At 37.5% G+C, this 9,853-nt stretch overlaps 1 protein-coding gene across 2 annotated transcripts in view; it reads right to left on the reverse strand.

Annotated features, from left to right (window-relative positions):
• pkn2b (protein kinase N2b) overlaps nucleotides 1-4,724 on the reverse strand; it is a 46,996-nt gene extending 42,272 nt beyond the window's left edge. For both annotated transcript variants that reach the window (XM_058402608.1, XM_058402607.1), the window contains exon 1: nucleotides 4,298-4,724. In XM_058402608.1, the coding sequence (XP_058258591.1) occupies nucleotides 4,298-4,318 (21 nt within the window). In that variant the 5' untranslated portion in view covers nucleotides 4,319-4,724. The remainder of the gene's footprint in view (nucleotides 1-4,297) is intronic.
• Nucleotides 4,725-9,853: the final 5,129 nt, after the last annotated feature.

Here is a 9,853-nt window from a genome sequence, read left to right on the forward strand (position 1 = left end):
GCATTTAACCCTGCATTTAACCCTGATTAATCCCCAGTTTATTATAGTTTATTTATCTTAAAGCTTCTTATTCAACAGCCAACACAAATAATACCATTTGTTTAGTAATCACTTGAAACTATTAAGAAAACTATTACCAATTTTGTTATGATAGTAAGGAATGTAAGTCACATTAATGAGTCCTGAAACTTGAATGCTACCAATGAGACAGTGAACATTACTAAAAATATTGGACTATACTGAACTATACTTGAATACAATTACACAATATATTATATTTACCATGGGCGGGACTAAGTACTACAACATTTAGGGATGCAGTAGTTTCTTCCTGAAACGCCTGATCAATCTGGTCCACTGATTTTTGCTGCATTTAATGTATTTTTGTATGGTACGGCGCTGCAGATGATATTCAGGAGATCTAAAAGTCTGTAAAATGGAATTATTCATCACAAACCACTTTTCCTTAAACAAAAAACTATTTTATAAAACTATGTAAAAGTTCAACTAATCCACTAATATGAAAAATGTACGATGATGTCTACTTATAAACCCAAACCTTCCACAGACTGTAGCTGCATCCCAAATCACATCTTTGCCAATTTGTAGTATAAATCATGTTCACACTACAAGAACTTCCAGCACCCAGATGATGCACTTATTCAACTGAGGGGGAAGAAAACAAAAATGTTAAGTTGGCTTATATGTAATGGAAGAGCGGCGGGGCTAAGACAAACTGTCTTTAGCCTAGTTTGTTCAATTTAATCCAATTTTATTTGTACAGCGCTTTCAAATTATGGACATTGCCTCAAAGCAGCTTTACAGAATATCAGAAATATAGTACAAAATCTTAAAGATTATTAATAGACAAAAAAATCATGAGCTTGCCATTGACTGGGAAATTGCTTATACATTCCAAATGTAGTGTTCCATTTGAGACGACTGTTCTGCACTTCATGCACTGGATAGTAGAGAACATAATGCAAGTGCATAGAGCATAGTGTGTCGTTTGGGACCCAGCCTGTGTTCCACCCTTACAATTTTTTTACCGCGAGTAAAACAAAATCAACACGCTGCATAAAACAACCAGTGTAGTCTATGCAAACATAACCAAGCCTGACACAACAGCATACCTTATATGAGTGAGCACCTGAAGAGGAAATGTTGCCTGTGAGAGCTCTGTAACAGTGTTAGCAATTGTAAACAAGTTTGTTACTATTGTTGAGTTATGCTTCCTCTTCTGCTCCGGTTCAATAGCTAGCATTGCTCACAGGCTGAACTTGAGGGCAAATTTTTATGAGTGGAGAAAACCTGGTGGTGTGACAAGGGGTGACAATACTGAGACCAAGTTTAGCATATGCAGTGGTACAAACAGGATTTTCAGTTATTGACACACACTGGGGAAGCACACAAAACTCCCATTCTATAATACAATCAGCACTGAATTAAAATCTCAGGTGGACAGGTGATCATTTTATTAGCATAATTTACCTCGTATTACCTTCTATGATACAAGCCATGGTGAATTCTTTATTCATATAGTCTGCTGTAAACAATTTGGTGTGTTATAATGTGCTTAATATGCTGATTATTACCAAAGGAGTGGTGTCTCCCAGAAAAGCCTGCCATATGGTTTTTTACCCTGTTTCCTTTCACTAAATCTTGAGCTTTTCATATCCTAAATGAATATCTGAGGCATTTTTTGCCAGAAGAAATAGTTGAAAACCATTCCTCCAGAATTTCTCGGAAATCTTTTGTGATTCCCGGCCAAAAAGACTTGATTTTGATGCAGCATTTCTCAAAATATGTGGAGGAACTTGGGTTTTTGTGCTTTTTTTGTGCAAACCTACATAAATTGGTGAAACTGCAAGCACAAGAATCTTCTTTTAAACTGCTGACAGTAAAGACATATATAAAATTACTTTCTACGATACAGTGCTGTACTCACGTCCGACACACGTGACTCAAAGAGGGCTTTTGATGTGATGTCGCATGACACGTTTTGGCCCAAATCTGTTTGCTTGATTTCGTGTTAATTTTTGCAACTGCAATATCACGAAAACTTGGAGTGACTGGAAAAACTAACTAACTAAATAAACCGCAGCCCTAGTTAAGAATGAAAGAACTAATTAACAGAAACAGACAAATACCTACAGCAAGGTGTATTATGGTATAATTTATCGCTCAACATTTAATAAGACTTCATAAATGACACGATACAATCTTAAACTGATACAAGGTTAGAAAGCGAATAGCAGCTTGACTTATTTAAGCACAATGCATGCTTAGAGTTTGAGAGTTGAGAGCAATCATCATTATTTATTGACAAATTAATTTAATCTACACTAATAGTACATATATTTACACATGGTCATTTTCAAGTTCCTATCAAATCAGTAAAAGCCTGATTAAACAGAACCAGCAGGATCTGTTTCAGCTCTGACTGTATAACATTACAGTGGGATGCAAAAGTCTAAGGCTATAAGTGAAAACGTTTTCATTACAATTATCCTTTCAGTAAAAACCTGAGTGAAATGTAGAATCCCAGAAATATTTGCATGAACGACAAGCACTTGAGCTGGCAAAGACTCCACAAGCGATGATCTGTAATAAGATCAAAACCTGCGGCGCGTCATCTGAACCTGTGCTTCAATGCAAGCATTAACACTCACGGAAAATCTGCCCTATTGTACAAAGAAGTTAACATGGTCAATAATGAATAATTTGACTTGCCATACCAGTACTATTAAAGTGTATGTAATATCAAACTAAACAGAGCCAATGAGTTGCCCAATAGCCTACAACCTGAATCAGTGCCACTGTATCACATGTATTCATACCGGCATGGGAAACAATGTACTGTACTTTAAAGAAACACCAGTGACTCATACAGCAAAGCTTTACTTGTATTCTATCATTGTTCGGTAGCTTAGATGGGAACTGGCAGCATGATGTGCTACAGGATATGCTGCTAATAATAGATCTGGACATGAGCTCCCCCACCTCACCACTAACGTAACTACTCACTTAAGTCACAAACTAGCAAAATTCTGACAAACACAGACCACGTCTCACGTTACACAGACTCTTAAATCCCAGTAGGTCTCCTGGGCTGATTTTAGGAGGTTGTTATTTTAATATGGTGTTCCCCCTGGCTATCCTAATATTAATGATAAACCTAGTGATATACGTGGAAATCTCAGTCAGATTGTGAGTAATATGCAGGTGAATTCTTAGGCTTTAGTCAGGCCAAAAACACTGCATTTCACTTCCTGAACACCTGTCTGTCATCTCATAATTGTTTAATCCCGCTTCTAACTTTTTCAGTTGAATGCCTGTTTTCTGAAATTTATGCTGCAGTGGATCATTATCCTAAAGCACTACAAAACGAAGTACTGTGTTTTACAGCATGCTTGAGATACAGTGAAGTCAAAGCTGTTAAGCCTATTCATTTGGCAGATGTTATTAATTGTTATGGGTTGGAAATCAATCCAAAATAATTTGTAGAGGTGTGATCGAGGTAAAAAAAAAAAAAAAAGCCGCGTGTGTGTGTGTGTGTGTGTGTGTGTGTGTGTGTGTTATGTATCCAGGGCTTTGGAGCATTAACATTACCTCAGCCATAAAGAATCAGCCAGTACAGCTCATGGGTGGGACAGTGTGGAGCTCTGCTGTCAAAAACCCCCCAGATAACTAACATTTTCCTAACGTTATTTATTCTATCTCCCAAAAATATACTATTCAATTTAAGGAAAACCCGTACAGAAAAATAAAATCAGTGTTTTGTGTTAGGCTGTGTCCGTTTCTCATCCCACATTTAGGCTGCCCCCCCCCCTTCTTAAACACAATTTCTTTGTAGTTTCTGAATGAAGCCTTATTAATAAAAAAAAAAAATACACAGCTCAGGTATATTTATTTATTTTAATTCTTGACGAATAAACCGTGGACAGGACAAAAAAAAAAGTAAATTCTCTCTTTAGCCCGAATCAACAGTTGGATTCATTGGTTAAATCCCAAGTGGCTCCCTACTAGACAACTAGCGTGCTCTATAGGCTGTAGAGCGCCGTTCAGTCATACACTATGTAGAAGCCTTATGTAGGGAACATTGTTCCATTTGGGATTCGGCAGTTATTTCCTATAGGCCTGAAGCTCCGGTGGGAAAACTCTAATGTATCTGAAATCGATACAAAAATAACCCTTATCAAAGCTTCGGCGCAGAGCAAAGGCTTCAAAAATGTACTCACGCGCTGTTGATAAGTAACTCATTGGTTTGGGCGACAGAAATTTTAAGTTTTCTTACCTGCACGGAATCGGCCGCCATTTTGCCCCCTCAACTTTGAATCAAAAACTCGGGACAGCAAACAGGAGGCAGAATGTCCCAAGAAGTCGTCAAAATCCACCACGTCTGCCCCCGAGATCCTTTATTTTCCGCGTTAGAGAATTGAATAAGCTCTCCGTTGTGTGGCTTTTCCGCCGCTCTGTCCCAGCTTCCCAATTTCCATGTCGGCCGCTTATTAAACTTCGTGCGCCAGAATTCTTCCAGTATAACGAAAATGTGTCCTGTTCAAAAAGAACTCTGCAATCAGCCCGAAAGGAAATGTCATTAAAAGTTCGAGTAAAATTGGATTTTGGGAAATGTAGGCTGATATATTTTTTTGGAACGCTCTCCCTCTGCGCGAGCCCAAATCGGCCACTTTCGGTCATGTGATCAGAAACTCCATGTAGAGGAGGAGGCACGAGCTGAGAGGGCTAATCCGTGGACTTGTGTTCTAAACCAAAGCGTTTAGCGCGTGTGGAGAATCCCTGGCGCCATTATTTTCTAAACCGTCAGTGTCTGTATAGCATTCACGTTAAGCACTGCAGCAGCGCGCACCTGACCCGGCTCTAAATTTCCCACAGCAGTTAAAGTGTATCTAATGAAACACAAAGTTATCATTTTATTCACATTTATACAAGGGTCCGATCATTTGAATAATTGAACAGTATTCCAGGAGTGCTTATATTTAGTAGTGGGACATTTCATTATGTCTCACTGCACTTCTCCATGTAAAATTCCGCTTGTAGCAGCAGTCCCACATTGGCGACTACAACTTAGTGTTGGTGGCATCACCAGTGAACATGGCAAACTATACAGTTTCCTTCCATATAATGTCTGACTTCAAATATTAAAGTTTGTCATATGAAGATAAAAAGGAAAACGGAAGCCACTTTCGTCTTTGCACTTTTTGCGGGAATGTGCAAATCACTGTCAGCTAGCTAGGCCGGAGGGCTTGTCCGTGGAGCAAAACGAATTATTCCAGAATATTGTGTCTGAAATATCGGTTATTCAGCAGTCATTGCTGATAAAATTGCTGTATAAAAGTATTGCACTGCTTGTGTGATATTGCTTAAATGTGTGAGGCTTTGAAAACCCTTCACAGATTTCACTCAAATTCCAATGAAAGACTTTTAATTTACCTATACATTATAACCAAACCTCTTTTCGGAAATTTCTTATTGGAATTTATTTAGGCAAATTCTAAAGAAATAAGTCCACACTATAGATTATGCTAACAGCCAACAAGATCATGAAGTGAATCAGGCAGGCAAAAAAATACCTCGGCGCTAAACAGGATTTCAAGTGCGTAGTATTTCACCTCAGTTCATGTATGTGAACGTTTACCCTGCTGATTAATTTTGAACCTTAAAAATGTGAGCTAATTTAAGAACTTGAACAGACTTTAATCTCTTCTTTTTAATAATTCTTACTGCGAATGATTAAGTAGCTGTCACACCATATGTTTGCTTTGGTATTTCCTTAATGTCATTCCCATGTTGCTCACGAGTGTGAAATACCTCCAAACTCCAAAATTGCTCCTTGGTGTGAATTTGCCCTGTCATAGAATGGTGTGCAGTCCAGTGTATATTCCCACCACATATCCAGAATTCCCAGGATAGGCTCTAGATCCAACATGTGCCTGAGCAGGATAAAGCAAAGATGAATGAGTGAATGAACCACTATATTTCCTTTAAAATCAGATCATACTTGGCCACAACTTTCATAATCTTCAGAACGTCCATGTACATGCATTTCTGTGTGGTTTCCAGTGGGAACACTGAAACACAATGATCTTTTTTGTTTATTTTATTTTTAGAGTTTAATGTAAAGCAGGGAGGAAATGAACCTTATGCGTATACTGAGAGACTGTGGGAAAGGATCTGTGCCTTGATATATTCATGTCATTTCAAATGGCTTCTTTCTGGTAAAGTAGGTGATTCATTGGCACAGTCTTTGTTGAAAAATCCTAGATGGTCTCACAAAGCTAGGTCTAGCTTACACTACAACACAAATCCAAACATGCCCTGAAGTTACATCCCAAATGTGACACTACTGCATTACAGCCAAATCATAGCTCAGCTATGCTAATCTCTGGTAACATAACCCTAAGTATGGCAGGTATGTGGTTTCAGCCGCTACTTTCTTTATTTCTGCATCATGCATTCTTACTTCACATGGATATAAAGTGCCTTAGTCATGATATAAAACAACTCTGATCTTATAACAACTTCATTACTCAGCAGTACTGATAGTAAAGCAATGATAGTCTTATAAAAACGACTCTTTAGTTGAATGAATTTTAATTTGTTTACTTTATTACCAAAAATGACATAAACTTATAAAGTCAATATGATAAAATAATTCAACACAGCAGGTACAGTACAACACAAAGTATGAAGTTCTGTGATGAACGTCTGTGGCCTGAGTCTCTGTAGACCACCATGTCAACCATTCTGTGCCCTCTCTCACTCAACAGCACTTCCTCCTTATATGATAACATCTGTCAATGAATCATTCTGACCACTGTACACTATTACACACCAAGCGAGCTGGAACTTAAGTGACTTTGGACCTAATATATTTTCCCATCTAATCGTAATATATAATACCACATTAGTGCGCAAAAGTAAATAGTAATATATTCTTCATGTTTAGCCAACATAACAGACCAAAGAAACAATCTGTGATTAAAGTAATGTGTCTAGGTGTTAACCAAAACAATAGGCCTTAATGTGGGTGGAAACAACATGAACTTCATTTGCAGCAAGAAACACAAATGCAGGGTGCGCATATGTGTGTGTGTTAAGTTTATTTGCATATTCTGTATCAGCACTGTCAGCTGCAGCTGTACAGTACATATCAGGTAGCACTGCTCTCCATAGCTGAAATGAAAAATGGAAGCAAAATTGTGAAAATCCAGCACTACTATAAATAAAACAGGCTTTATCCTGTAACAGATTTAATATGGTTTTGACTTTCACCTAGTAACATAACCTAATTCAGGCTGTTGAAGCTACAGAGAGTAAGAGGACAGGTTTCCTCTCATATCTTAAACTTACAGTAGTGTGCAAAAAAGAATTCTACCAAGAATGACTTTTGCTAGCTAGCATTCACGTTTAACAATGAACATTGTCTCAAAGCAACTTTACACAAGTATAGAGACATAGAAGGAAATTCTAAAGTTAAGTCACTATTTATCCTTACTATTTATCCCTAATGAGCAAGCCTGAGGTGATGGTGGCAAGGAAAATCTCCCTGAGGTGTTGTAAGGAAGAAACCTTGAGAGGAAGCAGGCTCAGTAAAGAACCCATTCTCATTTAGGTGACGCGTGACATTAAATAAGGAAAAATGTTAATCATGTCTTTTCTTCAACAGTTTATAGTCATGAAGAAGAAAAGCAACCAAGAGCTCTTGAGGAACTAACAGGTCACTGTAGTTTCTGCGTTCATTACTGACTTAGCACTAAATACTTCTTCCTGAAACTCGACACTTATTGATTTGACTGATTATTATGATTATTTTTGGCAATTCTTTAGGGAACCTAAAAAATGTCTATTTAAATATTTGGCCCAGTATCCTTGTTGTAACATCATAAATAGCATTTCATTCAATTCATTCAAACTGTGACACATTTACACTTACTTACAAAGCTAATTGTTTTCTCATAACATTGTGTCATGCATTGTTATCCCCACTGATTTCAGGCTGTAAAAATATTTCCGTATAGTGGACTCTAATGAACAAAAACTTTTTGCATTTTTTTGTTGTTGATTTTTATATATGGTTTTACTGCTCCAGACATTGATTTTACTTTTGAAACCACTCTTGCCACTGTTGTGTCTTCTGCTCATGAGCTCTTAAGGAAACTAAAGGCCAGAAACTTCCTGTGGTAACAATTGGGCTTCCTGTGTTAGACCGTGTGGCGCTCTATCAGACATGATAATCTTTTGTGGCTTTCATCTAATAGGTTATAAAAATGCACACAGCAGTATTGTCTGCGTATTATTCAGAGATTTGAAATGGCAGTGGTCTCCCTGTGTTAACGGTAAATAGAAATCAGAACAAAGTGGGCTTGCTCTTGAAATGTTACCCAGGGAAGGTGTGAACACAATAATTATTAGGCTCCAGGTCAGCACCAAAACAACCATCTGGTGAGAAAGGCTTTCTCATTTGGCTTTCGCACTGGTCTGTGAACTTGAGTAGCACAGTGCAGAAGCTCAGTTATTTCTGTGAGTGTGAACGTAACTTGTACTCAGATCTGCACTTGTTCAGGAAGTAAAGTAACCTGCACAGCTTTTTGCATATAATAGCACAAAAATTATAATAGAGAAAAATTATGGTGAGTCATGTTCACCATGTACGTTTGTGATGACCGCAATTGCACCAGGGTTTTAATAGAATCAAGTGAGTCTGAATCCAAACCAACACTGAGGGGCAGTAGAAACAATCACACTCCTATTCAGACAGCAGAAAACGTGCCAAGTGTGAAAACCAGTTTAATCCACAACCAAGTGGCTCTTAGTGTGCATGCTGATTGAAGTTGCATCCAATCACGAGTTTGTTTTGAGCCCTGGCCTTTCCTACACAGCCCTCAGCTAGGTTTTTTTCCGGTCTGCTTAAATTTGCTCAATGTGAAACTAAATCAAGCCAAGCAGGGAAAGAACTGCACACTTCACTTCCATTGATTTCAAGGGTTAAAAAAGGGTTAAAAAAACATACTGAAAATTGGCCTAATTCCATTTGGTTTTAATTTGGAACACCAGTATAATAAAGTGGATCAGTGTACTCGCAATCCTGATGTGTTCAGATTTCACAACCCAAACAATGTTGTTTAAAACAATGTTCTTGGAAATAGTAAAATGTATTTTATCAAAACATAATCACATTGGCTTGCTGTTTACACAATCACACTGGGTTACTAAATAGGTGGCTAACTAGGTGGTCTGCTAAGTGGCTATGTGGCTAGTTAGGCAATTTGCTGTCTGGCTAGCAGATAAATGCAATAAAGTTTTGTTGTTTTTTTACACAAATATCATGTTGATTCTCAGACCTAACTTACATTTATATATATATATATATATATATATATATATGTATATATATATATATATATATATATATATATATATATATATATATATATATATATATTATTGAAAAAAAGTCGCTTTAGATCACAGTGACTTCTGGGTAACTTCTGCTTCTGAGGTCTGCAGTTATATTGATTCAGTCTCTAGCCTTCTAATGGTCTATCGAACAAACTTCACTTGAGCAAAGAAAGCAATTTAACAGCTCTTAAGAGGGCGAGATCTATACCATGGGAAAGGTGTGAGAAACATCAGCAACAGCATGTTGCTGACCACCTAGAGCTGGACTGCGTCCTTACTAGTTTATCTTGTGTTTCCTAGCCTGAACGCTCTAGCAAGCTGATTTAATTATTAATCAAATAATATTTCATAATAAAATGTTCATGTGTACAATACAAACAATGGCTTTTTATCTTTAAAAGTCTAAGCGTTGAAGTCAAGTGTGCTGGGA

Source organism: Hemibagrus wyckioides, linkage group LG11 (genome assembly GCF_019097595.1).
Source record: "Hemibagrus wyckioides isolate EC202008001 linkage group LG11, SWU_Hwy_1.0, whole genome shotgun sequence".
Taxonomy (NCBI): domain Eukaryota; kingdom Metazoa; phylum Chordata; class Actinopteri; order Siluriformes; family Bagridae; genus Hemibagrus; species Hemibagrus wyckioides.